Below are 19,531 nucleotides of genomic sequence, written 5' to 3' on the forward strand. Positions count from 1 at the left end.
GCCTTAGATTTTGAGCTTTGTGCAGAGGATGTGCTTATTTTGTTGCTTCTTATGTATTGGGGACACCAGATTCTGGTTTTGTCTCAAGTTTTAAGTTTTATTAAAATTTTGATGTATCGCAATATCATTAATTCAAAGTGATTTACAATTAAAAACGGGGTCTTAATTATTAATTAAAACCAACACAAATGGATCTGATGTACCAATACATAAGGGAAGTAGGGAGAACTACAATAAGTATAGTAAAGGATACATACAAGGAAAATACAAATGGATGGTAAGAAACTAAAACCAACACAAACAGACCTGACATACCAATACATAAGGGAAGTAGGGAGAACTGTATGATTTGTGGTTTTGACCATTTCTCAGCTTGCTGACATTATGAGATACCGCAAGCTGTTGGCTACTCACTTCCACTTTTTGATAACAACCTAAGCACTTAGCCTTGCAGTGCAATTGGGCCTTGGGGCCTGCATGGTTGCAAATATGTGTGCTGATCCAGTCAGGTAATTACTGCCTTTCTGTACATGTTTATTAGTGCCACACACTTGAGATATCTGGCCATGCTGCAGACCGGCTTGCACACATTGCTGCAGAGGTTTTGCAGAACGGTCACAAGAATGTTAGAGTATTTCAGATGGTCACCCTTTCCCTGAGAATATTTAGGGTAAACTATGATAGCAGAGGTTATAGTTTCAGCTCTTCACACCCTGTTCCCTATGCTTGGTATTAGGTTTCATTTATTGCTGGTCTTGATCTGGGAGCTGTTCCATGGTGTTGGAATTTTCTTTCCTTGGTTTCCATTTGCTTTTTTTTTTTTTTGCTTTTTCTTAGCATGGGGGGAAGAGGGATACCTGGGGGTATCTCCTAAGTCCTTCTCTGGACATTGTGATAGGGGTTAATGGGGAGGTTGGGTATTTCTGTGGGATGTGGGGAGGGGTTAAGAGGTCTTGGGTGGTTATTTGTGGAATTCTTTCTTCCTTTTTCTCTTTTTCTTTCTCTTTCTTGTTCTGGTTTTCTCTTTTTTTTCTTTTGGATTGCAGGTTGTTTTCCGATTGTTTCTGCTGTGGATGAGACGCGTGTCTTTTCTTGAGGGGGGTGGTGGAGGCTGGAACTGCCCCCTCTGATACATCTGTTGGGTTTGTTCAATTTCCTATATTCCTTTTTCAGCCACCTTAATGCCATTCCGCTGCATCTTGTGGAATGTTAATGGGGTTAACTCGCCAGTAAAGAGAGACAAAAAATTTTTCAGGCCCTCAATCGTAAGAAGGCAGAGCTCATTTTCTTACAGGAAACTCATTTACTTGCCCATGAACATGCTAAATTTCAGAGATGGTGGGTGGGAAATCAATTGGGAGCTCCCACTGATACAAAAAAGGCAGGTGTGCTTATTTTAGTTTGAAAAGGGATAAATTTGGAGGTACATCAGCATCGGGGGATGATACATTTTGGCTAAAGTTACACTAGCTTGCCAGCAGCTAATCCTGGGTAATATTTATGCCCCCAACAATCATGACCAAAAATTTTTTGATAATTTGGTTGTGTTCTTAGCTCCTCGTTTGGATTTGCCTTTCTTGTTGGGTGGGGATTTCAAATAGGTTAATGACCCAACTATTGATAAATCCCATCCATTGCCTACCGATCGCCTGGATGTTAGGAAAGGGCTACCTAAGCTCTGTATAGCCTTAGATGTTTTGGATGTTTGGCGGGTGCTGCATCCTGGAGAGTGGGATTATACCCATGTATCTAGAGCACATTGTTCTCTTTCATAGATTGATTATCCGTGACATTCTATCTAATCCGGAGATTAAGGGGATTTGGATTGGGGACCAAGAATTTATTATTTCGACGTTTGTGGATGATCTCTTGGTTCATATTAGAGACCAGTCTACCTCATTTCTGGTTCTTAATGGAAAGCATCTACGAGTATGGTGATTTCTCCAGATTTCATTTAAATCTGGATAAATCTTTGGCATTAGCTCACTTGCCACACGTTCGATTACACTGGGTGGGGCCTTTCCTGTTTCATTGGGTTACCATCTCTTTCCGTTATTTAGGAATTCAATTGACCTTGTCCATATCCACTTTATAGAGAACAAATATGGATGCCTTATTGCTATATACTGAAGATTGTTTGTCTTGATGGACTGCCCTACCGCTTTCTGTTCATGGTTGTATACATCTTTTCGTCATGACGCTGTTCCCAAAGTGGCTCTATACTTTGCAGTTGCTACCTTTTTGGCGTCTATAAAAGGACTTGTGAAAATTAGCTTCCCTTTTATCTAAATATTGTTGGAATCACTGTACACCCAAAGTGGCACTTAAATTTTTATGGGGAACTGGTCACAGGGGGGCATGGGCATCCCTAATCTCTGTCTCTATAATTTGGCTTCCTTAATGTATGTTCTGGGTGAATGGTTTTCTGATAGACAAGATTTTACACTGAAGTCTTTTGAATTGGTGTTGTAGTCACCTTGGAGTCTGCTTTCCTTATTGCACGTTCCGTCTCCGCTGCTCCCCCAGTTTGCTAAAAATAGTTTACTTTTCCAATCGCTTTGGATAGTTTGGATGGAATAGTTGAAGTTATGGCAGGGTAATTGTCGTTCCTCTAGTATATTGCCACTGGTTGGAAATTTGCAATTCTTGCCAGGGTCTGAGAATGCTACTTTTTGCAAATTTTTACAGAGGGGGGCAAGTTTGCTGTCTCATGTTCTTTGGGAAGATGGGATTTTGAAGTCTTGGGAAGAGTTTTGGGGCACATTTGATCTGCAACTTAGGGACTTTCTTGCTTACAAACAATTATAGCATTATGTAGGCTCTTTGAATCGTGTTGATCTCATTTTTCCCATTAAGTTGAGATTTAGGGAGTTGGTGGATCAGTTTCAGGAAAATGGTTTAACCATATCGGGTCTTCACAAGTATTTACACTTGTTGGTTGCCCCAGCTGATAGAGCTTTGTTGTGTCATAAATGGAACCAGAATGCACAAATTCCTGAGCTTTCCTTAAACTTAGTTGCCCTGATAAGGCGTATTCCAGGCATATCGGTCAGTGCTGATTTGAGAGAATGTCTAGTGTTACATGTGTATTTTACCCAGGATCAGCTGCATTATTCTGGATATAGTGAATCTCTAGATTGTCAAAATCTTCTCAGCACATCCATTCTTTTATTCATGCTTTTTGGTCATGCCCTAAAATAAGGGATTTTTGGAGGAAAATTGTGAATTATGTGGCACATCTTTTACAGAGTCCTATCCCTATGTCCATGGCCGGTTTGTTATTAGATAAATATGAAGCTTTTTGTCTTCCTCAGAAAGGAGCCCATCTCTTTATGAGGAAGGTAGCCCTACTTGGCAAGAATGAAATATTAGCAGTTTGGGTAGGGGAGATTACCCTCTATGTGGGCATGGAGGAACTGTTTGCATGCTTTGTTGCTACTTGAACGTATGATGGCTGGATCTACCCCAAAGAAGAAGAAGTACTTCCTTCAAATCTGGAGGCCTTATATATCATCTCTCAGTCATAAAGCTCTCAGTGATATTTTGAATGGGTTGTAGCGATAGCTTTCAAGATTTGCATATGTTTGGTGTTCAACTGTGACTTTCATCTACTGCTGGGTTTTTCTCTTCTCTTTCTTTCTTTCTTTTTCGCTTCTTTCTTCATAGTTTATAGTTTATTTAAGTTTTGATTAAATGCTTATCTTATTCTCTTCTGAAGGTTTGGAGGTTCTTGGGTGGATATTGAGGGGCAGGGGAAGGGGGTTCACTGTTATTGATCCTTTCTGCTTATTTGCCTAAGCTATAATGTTCAAGTTCTCTGCTTTGTTGATTTTGGGGGCTAGACTTGTGGTGTCCAATACAATGTAGGTATATGTCGGGGTTTGGTGGGGTGTGGGGTTTGGATTAGTTTCTCATTATACTCTGCTAATTTTCTGTATTTTTTGAGGGGGGTCTTTCTTGTAGGTTTGTTTCTTGGTAGAGTTGCGGTTCTTTTGCAAATGTTTATTGTTGTTGGGAGGGGGGTTATGGGGTGAAAATACAAATTGTGGGACAAGTGTTCATATTTGTAATGTTTTGTTGATTTTTGTTTGTGTGGTGTCATTAAAATTTTTTGAACATAAAAAGGTTAGGGCTCTTCAGCTTGGAAAAGAGATGGCTGAGGGGAGATATGATTGAAGTCTACAAAATCCTGAGTGGAGTAGAAGGAGAAACATTGGACATGGGGCTGGTGGGCAATGGTGAAAAATGCTGCACATGATCCAGGGGATGAGAGAGGGATAAATGTTAGATGTGGCAGTAAAGGAAGTGGGAGAGATGCACCCTGGATCTCTCTTTCCCCACTCCCTTTACACGGGGAGGGGATCATAGACTGGTGAGATGATGAAGGCAGGGAGATGAGCACAGAGGAAATACTAGGAAGCGAAGGGAGATGCTGAATATGGGGAACAATACATACACAGAGATAGAAGATGGCTGGTGAGCATGGAGAAAGAAGAAATGTCAAATGGTCAGGAGACCCTAGCAAGTGAGTTAAGAGACGACAACAAAAAACAGGGACCAGCGCCTGAGACCAACATGATTTGAAGAATAAAATGATGAGACGACAAAAGGTAGAAAAAAATAATTTTATTTTCTATTTTGTGATTAGACTATATCAGATTTGAAATACGTATCCTACTAGAGCTGGTGTTAGACATAACTAGGTACCACAAAGCCCAGGCCATGCTTCTTTAGCTTCCAGCTGGCTTAGGGCTCTCTCTGAACAGGGGGCAGGGGGCAGTTGCCCTAGTTGCACTCCCCTAACACTATTCCTGTCATGTGTTAGCATAATTTTTCTGTATAGCATTCTGTAATAATTTGGCTTATAATAGTTTTCTCGATAGTGGAGGGGATATTTGTGAAGCGGAGGGGAGACAGGGGTTTTGTTGATCCTTGCTATGTATTATTTGTGTTTGAATAATGACAATTGTACAGAATATTGTTTATTTTTATACTTTAATAAAAGAAGTTCAGTATAAAATCATAACTATTCGAGGCTTGTGCAGATGGGATCAGATGGCTTGCGGGGAAAGGGACTGAACTGGTGGGGACGGGGCAAGGACAGGGTAGGGATGGGGAAAAATTTTCTCCCTGCGTCATTCTCTAATGAGCAGAACAGACATATTTTGCAGGGCTTATTTCCATATCCCTCTGTATTCTATTTCTTCTCCAGGGTTGACCATCTGCTTTGATACAAACTGAGGAATTGGAGGACAGCCAAGAGGGATGGGAGGCAGAGCAAAAGAATGCTAATGAATCTCTCTACAAGAATTCTTGCGAGAAGGGATTGACTACCCACAGGTTCAGGAATAGAGTGTCTGTCTACTAGAAAGAAGATTACTGAGGTAAGAACCTAATCTTTCCTTAATCTTTCTTTGTGCGTCTATCTACTTCCATTAAAGGCTGGAAACTGAGGTTGGAGATTTAGGGTTAGATTGAATTTCAGACATTTGTGTTTTTAAATCTGATTCTCTTTCCTTATCTCCCTCCTCTTTCTCTTCCTCTCTTAGCACTGATCTCTTGTTGGGCTTGTATACCCATACTCTTTTTTTCTTTAATGCCTTCTGTCTCTCTCCTTTTCCCTCATTCTCATATCTCCTACTTTTGACTCTTCTTTCTCACTTTCAGTCCTTCTCTACTTATCTTCCCTTCTTTCTCTTCTCTGCACTCTTCAGGTGTTTGTAAACTTTGCCAAGAAACAGAGTGATAACTTAGAGCAACAGGAAACAGCTCCCACTTGTGCAAGTCAGTCCCCATTGGAACGTATCCTCAGCCTGCTGAGACCACATTCCACTCCCACAGAGCTGCGAGCCCTGATAGTTGAGGAGCCTGAGGACCTGGAGACCGACGATGAAGGGCTGATAAGCTTTGAAGAAGAGAGGGTAAGACTTTATTATTGACATAGTCAATAAAATATGGGGTCAGTATTCAGCCCAATAGTGGTCAGCGAGCCTTTTTTAAACACTGGCCACTGTGGGCTGAATTACACATGGATGTTATGTATAATTTGTTGAAAATTTTTTGTTACTTTAATTGTATAACCACACTCTGATGGTTTTTATATTGTTAATCGCTTAGATATTGTTATAAGCGATCCATCAAATGAATATTAAACTTGAAACTTGAAACTTGGATATTCAGTGCTGTGTCATATCCGGCTACTGGCACTGGATAGCTGGGTCCATAGTGGACATCAGAAATTCTAAGGGAATTTGTATTGCTGGTGCCAAGATAACTATCCAGGTAAGTTAGGACTTCTGTTTGAATTCCTATTTCTCCAGATAGGTATTCAGACACCAGCACTGAATATTGGTAGTGGCCAGATATCTACCTTCCCTGGACTGCTCCAACACTAATTTTATAGCGCCACAATTGGCAGACATATTCAACAGCACTGTTCAGTTAAGTATCACTGACTATCATGTCAGGACTTGGGCAGCAGGACTCAATTAGGTAGAATCCCTTCTTATTGTAACAGCACTTTTATTTCACAGTGGGGTTGTACAGTCAAGAAAGGAAGCAGACCTGTTGAAGTGTGGCCTCTAGGGACATGGCCAGGTTTTACTAGAGCCTCCTCTGATCTTTCAGATGAATAGGAAGGGAGATGGGGAGCTGTGTGGACTTTCTTGGTTACTGATGAAGTAATGAAGCATTGGGGAATGGAATTTGAGATTTTATAAAAAGAAGAGAAAATAAACAATAGGGTACAATAAGTTGGGGAATTACATTGTTCCTTAGCATTTCTCCAGACCAGTTCAAATGAGTGGGTTCTGCATTCCTACCAGCAGATAAAGATTAATCCCCTGATTTTCCCCGTGGAAAATTGCTAGTGATCTCCTGTGGTCTGCAGCGAACCCAGAAATTCAATGCTGGCACCATGACCAGTGTTGAATTTATGATCTATTTTTGGCTGGCCAAGACATAGCCAACTAGTCCAGTACTCAGCAGCTAGTTGGCCAAGTCTCAACAACCAAAGTTAAAGCCACTTAACTTAGTCAGCGAGACGCTGAATATTGGCGCTAACCAGATATGTCATACAACTTAGCTTGTCACCAGCCAATCTGCTAAGCCAGGCATTCAGCAAGAAATAGCTGTCTGTATCTCCTCCTGTATCCTGCTGAATATTGCAGGATTGCTGGCTATGTGCTTTTTAGTCAGCCGGGAGCCATTCCCTGCTGGCTAAATAGCACTAAATATTGGCCTTTAAGAAATACTAGCCTCAAAGTGTGCCTATAAGTACGCTGTGCAGCTTTCCTGCCAACTACTATTTCTCAATCTCCATCAGATGATGGGTGACTGTGCAACCAAGCTCATGTGGTATGCAGGGGTAGATGTTTTGGGGGGAAGTTTTCCTTTTTTCCTTAGTTATCTCTTGGTCACTATTTATTTTTGGTGATAGCCTTCAAGTATTTGGAAAGAAAAATATTTATTCCTTCACCAGCAGAAGCACTGAGGGATGGATCCCAGGATCCTGGTTCTTAACCTCTTGGGGTGCCATATCCAATGTGGCCAGGTCCTCACTTCTTTTCCACAGTGACTGTTCCAGCTAAGCTCTGTGGAATTGGTCCTGTGCCTTGGCTCCCCTTTCCTAGCTCTGGAAGAAGAACCATGCATACTTCCAGAAACAATTAGCAACACAAACAGTCCAGTTCAAAAACCAAGTTTCTCAGCACATGGAGGAATGTAGTCCTCCTTTTTCTGTCTCTTCTGCTCTGCCATGGGGTGTTTTCCCAGAATAGTGGGTGAAAGGGAAGCAGCTGAATCCACTGTGTGCCAGAGCACTTGGCTCTCTTAAACACACCAGTGTCAAACTTGTGACTGGCATAGTACTGAGATTGCAGGAAGCACTTGTAAGTTCTACACTAGTAAGCAGTCAGAAGGGGCTGCAGCTTCTGGCACAGAAACTTCCGATGTTGGCAAGACCCATCTCTGTTTTGGCTTATGGCTTGACTCATGAGATGATGCACATACATAAGAGGAAATTCTTCAGCAAGGCAACTTCCACCCTGCCCAATATTCAAAGTGATTTAAGTGGTCCAGATAGGTTTCTGGCCATTTTAATCGCTTGTCTAGGGCTAAGCGCAGATATTCAGTGGCACTTACTCAGTTAGTGCCATTGACTATCTGGGGTTAGCGCCTAATTCAAAACTGGCTAACTTGTGGATGTGGGGGAATTGAACAGGAGAAACAAAATCACAAACGCAAATGCACAAAATGAGGAGTGGAATTGTCCTGAAGAGACTGGTTAGCACAAGCTAATATGAAACTGTCCTTTTATTCATCCAAAGATTAAAATGACTTTATTCATCCAATAACTCAGTGACTCGACATGTACATGTTTTGGTCAAATTGGCTTGCTTCAACAGAATTAAAAACATAAAAATACATCAGATCACAGATAAAAGTACATGAATATAAAGAAAGCGTAAATACATACTAACACAACATAAGCACATATTAAAATAACAAATAAAATGAAGCAAATTATAATAATACATGTGAAGAAACATGCATAATGAATCAATTGAGAAAACATCTAACCCGTACATGGACCTTTTAGCTTGCCAACTCTCAAGCATCACACTAAAAGACACACTAAACTGCATGCTCTGCTACATAGCACCGGGAAACTGGTCTTTAGCAAGAACCGAAGTGGAAGACTTCATATACCAAAACTCACTAATAGCAACCTACAACCTACTCATACATCTAACGGAACATGGTCCAGATCCATCTGGTCAGACCACTACACCTACACTTTCAACATCAACTGGACCAAAAACAACTAAAAAACTATACCAAAACTCAATAAAGTAACATACACCTCATGCAAACATATCGAACCCTCCATATTCTGGTCAAAAATAGATGAAACTAGTCTAGAAAACAACCCCGAGGACTTCATCTTACATTGGGAAAGACTTTCTCCAACACCCTTGATGATTTAGCCCCACTGCAAACCAAATCCAGACCCAGCAGGAGATCAGATAAATGGTTCAACTCCAAACTGCTACAACTCAAAAGACAATGTAGACGACTAGAGAGGAAATGGAGAAAATCGAACTCGGCTCATACAAAATCCGGCTGGAAAAAAATCAACAAACAATACAAATCACAATTAAAGGACAAGAGAAAAGCACACTACACCAACCTAATAGGCACTGAAACCCAAGACACCAAAAAACTATTCCAAATTCTAAAAACCCTAACTGACACCAAACCCTACCTGACCACTAACAATACTACCCCCCCATCAGCCACTCTATTAGCAGAACACTTCCAAAATAAAATTACCAATGCAAGAGCTACCCTCAATGACACCTCTACCCATCCTAACAAATTCACAATTCTCCCCATAGATAGAGATTCTACTGCAGCAGATAGAATATGGTCTCAATTCCCCAACATACAATGGCCCGAATTCAACAAATACTACAAAAAATACAGCCATGCATCCTGTGATCTCAACAACTGTCCACCATATCTCCTAAAAACTTCCAGCACAAAATTCCGCGCTCTTCTTCTAAACTGGATACAAATCTCGCTAATAAACGGCCACTACCCTACCAACCTCAGCGAAATCATCATCACCCCGATCCTCAAAGACCCCAAAGGACCGATAGACCAAACAGCCAACTACAGACCCATTGCCTCTATTCCACTCTACGTCAAAATAATAGAAGGACTAATTGCCAAATTCCTCTCCAATTACCTAGAAAACCATAACATACTCCATCCCACACAATCCGGCTTCAGAAACAACTTCAGCACGGAAACACTACTAGGATATCTCTTGGACACAGCCAGACAACATCTCAGCACAGGAAAAAAATGATGCTCATACAACTAGACCTTACCGCTGCATTCGACTTGGTGGACCATAACATTCTATTACAAATTCTGGATACAATAGGTATCACAGATAAAGTATACACATGGTTTGAAGGATTCCTTAAATCAAGAACCTATAGAGTAAAATCAGACAAACAAAAATCTGAACCTTAGTCAAGCCCCTGCGGAGTTCCCCAAGGATCCCCTCTATCCCCGACTCTCTTCAATCTCTATACAGCCTCCCTCAGCTCTCACCTGGACAAACAAGGCATAACCTCCTACAGCTATGCCGATGACATTACCATTCTCATACCCTTCGATCAACCTGAACTCTCCATGACGAACACAATATACCAAACACTAAAATCAATAGCAACCTGGATGAAAGATCACAAACTGAAATTGAACCCAGATAAAACGAAATTCATCCTCCTAGAAAACAACAAAATACCAACCATAACCAACATTGAAATCAACGCAATCAACTACCCCATACAAACCACCCTAAAACTGCTAGGAATAACTATCGACAGATGCTGCACCATGCAACCGCAAATCAATAAAACAATACAAAAGTCATTCTTAGACATGAGAAACTTAAGACAAGTTCGGAAATTCTTCGAGAAAACTCAATTCCAGCTCATAGTTCAGTCCTTAATACTAGGCCTACTTGACTACTGTAATATCCTCTACCTCCCATACCCTACAACCATAACAAAACAACTACAAACTATCCAAAACACAGCACTAAGACTCATCTACTCATTAAAGAAACATGATCACATTACAAAAGCATATCTCCAATCGCACTGGCTTCCGATCCCAGCAAGAATACAATTTAAATTCTACTGCCTACTATTTAAGACTTTATACGGAGACAGTCCAAACTACCTGAATAACCGCCTCATCCATAACACCGCAACCAGACATAGGAAAACTCACACCCCATTCTCATACACCCCAAATAAGGAGGTCAAACAGAAAAAACTATATGATGGCCTCCTGGCCACTCAAGCAGCCAAACTAGACAACCAAATCGCCAATCTACTGACGGCATCCCTCGACTACAAGACTTTTAGAAAAGAAATAAAGACCATACTCTTCAAGAAAACTCTGAAAAAAGAAATAATGCCGCAAGTCTCAAACTCCACCTCTCACTAAAGCCAACTACCCCAAACAAATAACCTTACCCATTTCTCACTCTTTTTGAAAATGACCAATTTTTTTTTTTTTTTTTTTTTTTGTAAATTCTTGTTGTAATACATCTTGGATAATTCTTTTGTAATCTGCCTTGAACTGCAAGGTAATGGTGGAATAGAAATCCCTAATGTAATGTAATTTTAAGTTTCATATACATAAAACAATGCTTTGAAGACTTAAATATCATGCTAAAGGGTTAAAACCACAAAAAGTTAAAAAGGTGCATATAAAACAACAATATTAAAAAGAAACATTAATAACTTTATTACTTAATATAATATATGATAAATAACTAAAACACCATTTATAAAAATAAAAAGGTAGTGGAAGAGAAAAAAAGAATTATGTCCAATTCATCAGAGTACTCCAATAAACCTATTAAGACCAATACATATTACAATATATAGACCATAATGATAAAATAAAATAATCAAACCAAATCATATTCCAATATATGGGCCACAATGATCAAAACAATAAATAATTAGAAAGATTTAAATAAGAACTTGCAACTATGCTAATGGCGAAATACCATGCATATATATACAACAGAAAAAAAGGTTAAAGTATGTTGATATGAGAGGAACAACCCACTAACTCAAGCAATATAAATTTTAATATAAAAAGACTGTAAATAAATAATTTTAATGAACTCCAAGAAGATAAAAACTAATGTCATCAAAACTGAGCTCTGACTAAAGTAATAACCTCATTGAAACATTATAAAGTTAACAGCATGATCAAATATAAAAAACATGCTGAGCACTTTAGCATTAGAATTGTTGGAAAACGAACATACCTAAGGAGTCTTCTGGGTAATATCAGATGGCGTTTTGAATACGAAACAAAAAAATGTTCAAAAACTGCAGGCTGACGGAACACCGGCAAGCAAATCAACCTGCGGCTAATTTAATATTTGTGTCTAATGAATAAAAACATACAAATTTCCTAAAAAAATAATAATAATAAAGGCTTCTTACTGGAATACTTTCCAACAGTGCTTGGAGCCAAAAGGTCTGGGCGTACCGGAGTCGAAAAATGGAGGCCGCTAAAAATGTAAATTTATACTGTGTGAGAGTACTCTGACATCACAGAAAAACGTGAGTGCGTGCCTTCGCGGCAGCAAAGATGTTTGCAAAACATATGAGGGAAAGACAATATGAAAAAACAAAACAAAGTAACTGCTCAGACTGAGCCAACAAACAAAATGACATTTGCAAGTAGAAATATATATGGCCATATACAATTTTTGGATAGAACAGTTAAAAAAAAAAAAAAAATTATTTCAATGTATGTTAATTCTGTGCAGAAGTGCACACTCGTCACAGAAAAACGTGAGTGCATGCCTACTTAACGGCAAATATGTTTACAGAGCATATGAGGGAAGGCTCTGTGTACCAGTATGAAAAACAAAGTACCTCCTCCAACTTGAGCCAACAAAATAATGACAATAACAATGTATAAAGCAAAATAACTATAGTTTAAGCTTAATATCAAAGCGAATGTAATTCAGATTACTAGTTAAAATATATATGGCCATATCTAACTTTTGGTTTTCCAAAGTTTTTTAAAAAAACATATATATTTAAACCAAGCACTGTTGGAAAGTATTCCATATGGTAGCACTGACTTGAATACCCAATTATTTTGCAAAAATGCCATCTGATATTACCCAGAAGACTCCTTAGACTCCTGAAGCAGGCTGGTTTGGCCGAAACATGTACATGTCAAGATATTGAGTTATTGGATTAATAAAGTCATTTGTACCATTGGATGAATAAAAGGGCATTTTCATATTAGTTTGTGTTCACCAGTCTCTTCGAGACAATTCCATTCCTCATTTTGTGTGTGGGTGCATGCCTCTTCTGAATGGATGCCTCAATTCTCGTGAGAACTGAGGCAGCCATTCAGAAGGGGCGCACACCCACGCAGCAGGTAATCAGCAGACAGCCGTCCAGCGAAGCACCAGCAACCAGCACAATTAGGAAGTGTCGTGGGCCCAGGCGTTAACGTGCTTGTGCGCCACGGGCCCCAACATAATCAACAGGCAGCTGTCCACCGATCACCACAATTTAAAGGTACCACTGTGGGGCTGAGATGGAATTTAAAGGTGCCAGGTATATATTAGTATATAATTTGGTTCATAATGGGGTTTTTTCTTGTTTTCCTCCTCTAAATCTGGGGTGCGTCTTATGGAGCAAAAAATACGGGTAACTGCATAAGTTTTAGTGTGCCCAATGTTATTGCCCAGACATGGCTCAGCATTGAATATCTGGGAATACAGCAGGTAGTTGATAGAAAAATGCTGAAAAATGCTGGCTAACATTGACCAAACCATGTTCAGTTCCAGGAGGAGTTCATAAGAACATAAGAAAAGCCTTCACCGGATCAGACCGAGGTCCATCCAGTCCGGTGATCCGCACACGCGGCGGCCCATTTAGGTGCTCCTGATTGGAGACCCAGATATACCGTAGCCCTCAATATGATTTGCAAGAAGGTGTGCATCCAACTTGCGCTTGAATCCCAGAACAGTAATCTCTGTCACAACATCCTCCTGGAGAGCATTCCAAATTCCCAGCACTCGCTGTGTGAAAAAGAACTTCCTGACATTCGTCCTGAACCTGCTGCCTCTCAGTTTCAGTCTGTGACCTCTTGTCTGTGTCACCTCCGAAAAAGTTAGTAAAGCTTCTTCTTGGTCCATTTTATCAAATCCTTTTATTAATTTAAAAGTCTCTATTAGATCCCCTCTCAGTCTTCTCTGCTCGAGGGTAAACAGTCCCAATTTCATAAGGCGCTCTTTGTAGCTCAAATTCTCCAATCCCTTGACAAGTTTCGTGGCTCTCCTCTGTACCCTCTCCAGCAGAGTTATATCTTTCTTGAGGTATGGAGACCAGTGTTGTACACAGTACTCCAATTGCAGTCTAACCATTGCTCTATAAAGTGGCATTATTACATCTTCCGATCTACTTGTGATCCCCTTCTTAATCATGCCCAACATCCAGTTTGCTTTCTTCGCCGCTGCCACGCATTTTGCGGAAGGCTCTAGGGTTCTGTCAATCAGTACCCCCAAATCTCTTTCTTGTTCGCATTTTGCTAATGTCGCCCCCAGCATCTTATATTCGTGTTCTTTGTTTTTTTTCCTAGATGCATCATCTTGCATTTGTTTATGTTAAAATTCATCTGCCACTTTGATGCCCATGCTTCCAGCTTGTTCAGATCCTTCTGGAGTTCCTCGCAGTCCCTTTGAGAGTCAACCGCCCGACATAGTTTTGTATCGTCTGCAAACTTTATTATATTACATGTTGTTTCCTCTTCCAGATCGTTTATAAAAATATTGAACAAGATGGGCCCAAGAACTGAGCCCTGGGGCACGCCGCTAGTCACCCTCTCCCAGTCCGAGAATTTCCCATTTATGGTAACCCTCTGCATTCTGTTCTCCAACCACTTGCCGATCCATCTGTGCACTTCTCCTCCTACTCCATGGCTTAGTAGTTTCTTCATAAGCCTTGCATGTGGAACCTTGTCAAACGCTTTCTGGAAGTCCAAGTAGACTATGTCCACTGACTCCCCACTATCCACTTGTTTGTTTACTTTCTCAAAGAATTGTAGTAAATTTGTCAAACATGACTTCCCTTTCCTGAAACCGTGTTGACTAGCCCTTATTAGGTTGTGATCATCCAAATGTTGTACAATGTTGTCTTTAATCAGTGTTTCAATTATCTTGCCAGGAACCGAAGTGAGGCTCACAGGTCGATAGTTTCCTGGTTCACCTCTTGATCCTTTTTTGAAAATTGGGGCAACATTTGCTATCCTCCAGTCTTCAGGTATTTGCCCGGTTCTAATTGACATATTAGCCACAGTTTGTAGCAATTCACCAATTTCGACCTTAAGTTCCTTTAAAACTCTCGGGTGAATTCCATCCGGTCCAGGGGATTTGTCACTTTTCAGTTTGTCAATCTGAAAGTATATCATGTCCAACGTCACATTTACTGATGTGAGGCTTTCTTCTATGCCTCCAGTGAATATCTTTCCTGTGTCTGGCACTGTTGAAATGTCCTCATTTGTGAAGACAGAGGCAAAGAATGAATTTAACCTATCGGCAACCTGTTTATCCTCTTTGAGTGAACCTTTCTTTCCTTGGTCGTCGAGAGGGCCCACTGTCTCTCTTGCTGGTTTCTTACCTTTTATATATCTAAAAAAGGGCTTGAAATTTTTAGTTTCCTGAGCTATCTTTTCTTCATAGACTTTTTTGGCGTCTCTTACCACTTTATGACACTTTTTCTGGTCAATTTTGTGACAGTTCCAGGCCTCTAATGTTTTTTCTCGCTTCCATTTTTTAAACGAATTCCTCTTCTCCCTCACTGCATCTTTCACCTCTTTTGATAACCACGCTGGTTCTCCTTTGTTCTTCTTCCGCCTTCCTTTAGATATTTTCGGTATGTGAAGATTCTGTGCTTCTGTGATGGTGTTTTTCAGCAGAGACCATGCTTGATCAACTGTTTGGTTTTCTGCTTTGTGCTTCTTGAGCCGTTTTCTAACCATGGATCTCATGCTGTCGTAATTTCCTTTTTTGAAGTTAAGGGTCGTGGTTTTATTCTTGATTGGTTTCCCCTTTCCGATGCTAATGGTAAAAAAGATCATATTGTGATCACTTGTCCCTAGCGGGGCCTTAACTTTTACATCTGTTGCTCTTCCCATTTATGCCATTTATGACCAGATCCAGGACTGCATTTCCTCTTGTCGGTTCCTTAGTGTAGGTTTATGTGTGGAGAATTTATGAAGCATGGTTCTCTGCAAAGTAGAAGATTCCCTTGAGGACATAGGTCATGGATATTTTGGGTTTCTTGCAGGACAGTTTGAATAGAGGTCTGGCTGTATCCTACCTCAAGATACATATCTTGGCCCTAGCCTGCTATCAAGGTTTAGTGTAAACTCACTAATCCTTAAATCTGGATGATCTATATTTTCTTAGAGGGGTCAAGTTGTTGAGATCGCATAGGTGGTCCATGGCATCTCCACTTGGCTTGTGGACTGTATCTCCTTCTCATATACTAAGGCTGGGATGATGTTGTAGGACCTTGTACAGGTCTACAATGTCCAACTAACGCTGTATCAGTAGCTCATTTCTACTCTGCATCCATTGAGGACATTTGCAAAATGGCCACTTGGTTCTCAATCCATAACGGTACTTCTCACTACTGTTTGGAACAAAACTCCAGAAGAGACAGTCAATTTGGACAAGCAGTTCTGCAGAATCTCTTTACTTCCTGAGTGCCAACTTTCCCTCCAACCCACTTGGGTTTTTCCAGGCTACATTTCTTTGCACCTTGAGATTGTGGGTTCAAACCCACACTGTTCCCTGTGATCCTCTACTGCCCCAAGTACATTAGATAGATTGTGAGCCCATCAGGACAGATAGGAAAAAAATACTTGAAGTACCTGTATGTAAACTGTTTTGAGTGTGGTTGTAAAACTACAAAAAGGCAGTATACAAGTCCCTTTCTCTTATATATCAGTTATCCTCATCCATGATCTTGGGAGTCCCACGTGTGAAAATATTATGCCTGCTTGTCATTGAAGAAAGCAAAAATACTTATGTGCAGCAGATTTTCTCTGAGGACAGCAGGCATATATTTTCAAAACCTGCCTAACTCCCCTGGTTGGCTTCTTTGGGTTTTTTACTGAACTAATGGTCCCACGAAACAACGTCATGTGGGAAGGCACCAGCACGAGTGGTATGGGCACCTCCAAAAAATTTAACTTGACAGTGCACTTGGTATTGTCCATACTGGGTTCCATGGATAACATCACCCAAATGTGAGAATATATGCCTGCTGTCTTTAGATAAATATCTTCTTTGTGTATGTTGCATGGCACACTTAGGCATGCCTATTTACACCAGCCATTGATCTAAGTAGGCATGCCAATGTGGCTTTGTTCTAATATTCTTTAAAGGCATGCCTTTAAGCCATTGTAGAATTAGTGCTTAAAATGAGACTCCAATTAATAGAATTGCTACCTTAACTTTGTACAGGGATCTTCCTTTCTATGTGATATGATACAACTGCTGCTAACTTGTGGAAATTTATATTCCATGTTCTGCTTTTACCATTTCATTTCAGGCACAACTCTCCTTCAACACAGACACACTTTGCTGAAGATGGGCAGATTTGGAATTGTCTGGTTTGGATAGGCCGTCCACTTTTCCTGCCCAGCTCCACACCATTTTGTTCATTGATAAGCTTCCATCCGCTGTTAAGATGGAAGTGTCGTTAACAAAAGAAAGATCTGTGCTGGGCTGCTCCCTCTTATGGATTGAATCGGAAGCAAGAAGGCGATACATGCATAACTTCACCTTAAGTGGAAGTAAAAAACTGCAGGCCATGTCCAAGAAATACTGATCATGCTCACAGAAACAGGAAAACTAACAGCAGCTTCTGGACCTCCTCACGTGAAAGCTGCATGAATTAACTCTTTCAGCCCAGGAGCTTATTTAAGGAGATTGCTATAATGGATTTAAACTTTAAAAATATATTTAAAGAGAAAAAAAAAACATGGCATAAATCTTTGAATGGTTTTCTGTTTTCTTCAAGAAGGCTTGCCAGAATTCCTTGGCGTTCATCACACTCAGTAGGGAGGAGGCTGCTGAGATGATTTGAGGGGGGTATGTGTGGAGCTGACTAATTTACCGATTACTATCTGTTGCTTCTACTGACTCTCTGATGCTTCTGGGAAAGGGCTTCAGGTAGACATATTGAAATCCAAGCCTGGCAGCAGAAATACATCTCAGCAGAAAAACTAATATGTGGAATTTTTGCAGACTATATAGCTATTGCAATGAGGTTGTGAGCAAATAAATTTATTTTTTGTGTTTTTGTAATCAAAGTCTCATCTCCAGGCATGACATCATATGACCTCAGTAGTATAATCCAAGATGATTATGAAACGCTGGCTGGCAAATTGACTATTTTAGGGGAGAGTGCAATTCCAGTAAAATAATTATTTTTTTGTTTTTATTTTTGTAGTTATTGTATTAGTTTTTTGGCAACAAAAACAACCAAACATCTCTGCTTTGATTTTTATTTTATTTTATTTTGTTTGTTTCCTATGTGTTGCTTTCTGACTGATGGATGGCAATCACGCAAAATTTCCCTCAGTAGGGATCATTGCTACACTAAGGTTTTTGGGTGCTCTGTTCAACTAGTGGCAGATAACACAACGTGAATACCAAGGCAAATTTAATAGCTACATGTTGTTTTTTTCTTTTTGTTATGCTAGCCATTACACCATATAGCACCAGACATCAGGTTGGCACCTGTTTATTTACATGGGTATTGGCTGGACAGCTGTGATCAGTCACAATTTGGGACCCAGGCTGAACACATGTTAATCACTCAGGTTCTTGTAGAAAACAGTATCTTTAATTTCCTATTTCTGGTCATCTGAAAAAATTGTTCAGTTTCAAGTTCAAGTTTCAAGTTTATTGATTTTTAATATACCGACCATCAAGCCGGTTTACAATAAAAGATAAAATAGAAGTAAAATTATATTTATAGATTATAAAATTAATAAAAAGAATAAAAGGGGAAGTGAACATTAAGAACATTTGACAATGACAAACATGAAAGTGAGGTTAACGAGGGAGGAGGGAGAGAGTTACATTATTAGTGGTGAGAAGAAGAAAGAAAGAGAAGAGAAAAAAAAAAGGTTCCAGGATTGTGTCATATATGCAGTGTAGGTCTTGAAATAGAGGATGACATAAACATTATACAGCAACCAAGACACCTTTCTTTGCTGTTTACTGCCATATAACCAGTTCCAAACTGCAGGCTTTCGTCACCTTAGAAGGACATCACCACTTAGAACATTAGCTCTTAGTCTGCCATGGTTTCACTCCAGCCAGCTCTTACTTCTCAGATTGTACTCTACCTCCTTAGCATTCTTCTCCTCTCTTCTTTCTAAGTACAATCTTAGTCTTTCCTGAATCCCCCATTAATGTTATTTTCCTGGGGCTACAGTTTCCAGTACCTCCTCTTCTTTTTTATTTCTTAAAGTAGTTGTCCCTCTTTTTTTCTGCTTCTCTGTCTAATCTGGGGTTTTCTGTAAGGTCTTCTGTATCCCTGACTAACTTCTTTCTCATTTCTTCTGGGCAGTTTCTGGGTGCGTGAGCTACTGGGAGTACATATTGGTTTGCTACAACAATAAAATGTCTCTTCTGTGGTCTTCACAGTTTCTTCTTGCCTTCAACTTGGGACCCAGTGACTTTGCAGAATTATAAATGTCTTTGCTTTATAAAATTATCCACTTTTTTGAGCATTCTGTGTGCTTGCTGGCATCCCATGAATTTGATGGGACACAGTTTTCTAATGTTGCTTTGCATACCACGCTCTTCTTCTGAGAGGACCCGGTGGCTAGAGGGCCAGTTTTCTGTAAGAAGTGAAGGCCCCAGAATACTTTAGTC

At 40.0% G+C, this 19,531-nt stretch overlaps 1 protein-coding gene across 5 annotated transcripts in view; it reads left to right on the top strand.

Moving 5' to 3' along the window:
* Positions 1-18,794, top strand: part of ABCA2 (ATP binding cassette subfamily A member 2) — a 602,913-nt gene extending 584,119 nt beyond the window's left edge. For all 5 annotated transcript variants that reach the window (XM_033959792.1, XM_033959793.1, XM_033959794.1 and 2 more), the window contains 2 exons: positions 5,715-5,921; positions 17,193-18,794. In XM_033959792.1, the coding sequence (XP_033815683.1) occupies positions 5,715-5,921; positions 17,193-17,228 (243 nt within the window). In that variant the 3' untranslated portion in view covers positions 17,229-18,794. The remainder of the gene's footprint in view (positions 1-5,714; positions 5,922-17,192) is intronic.
* Positions 18,795-19,531: the final 737 nt, after the last annotated feature.

Source organism: Geotrypetes seraphini, chromosome 10 (genome assembly GCF_902459505.1).
Source record: "Geotrypetes seraphini chromosome 10, aGeoSer1.1, whole genome shotgun sequence".
In the NCBI taxonomy this organism is placed as follows: Eukaryota; Metazoa; Chordata; class Amphibia; order Gymnophiona; family Dermophiidae; genus Geotrypetes; species Geotrypetes seraphini.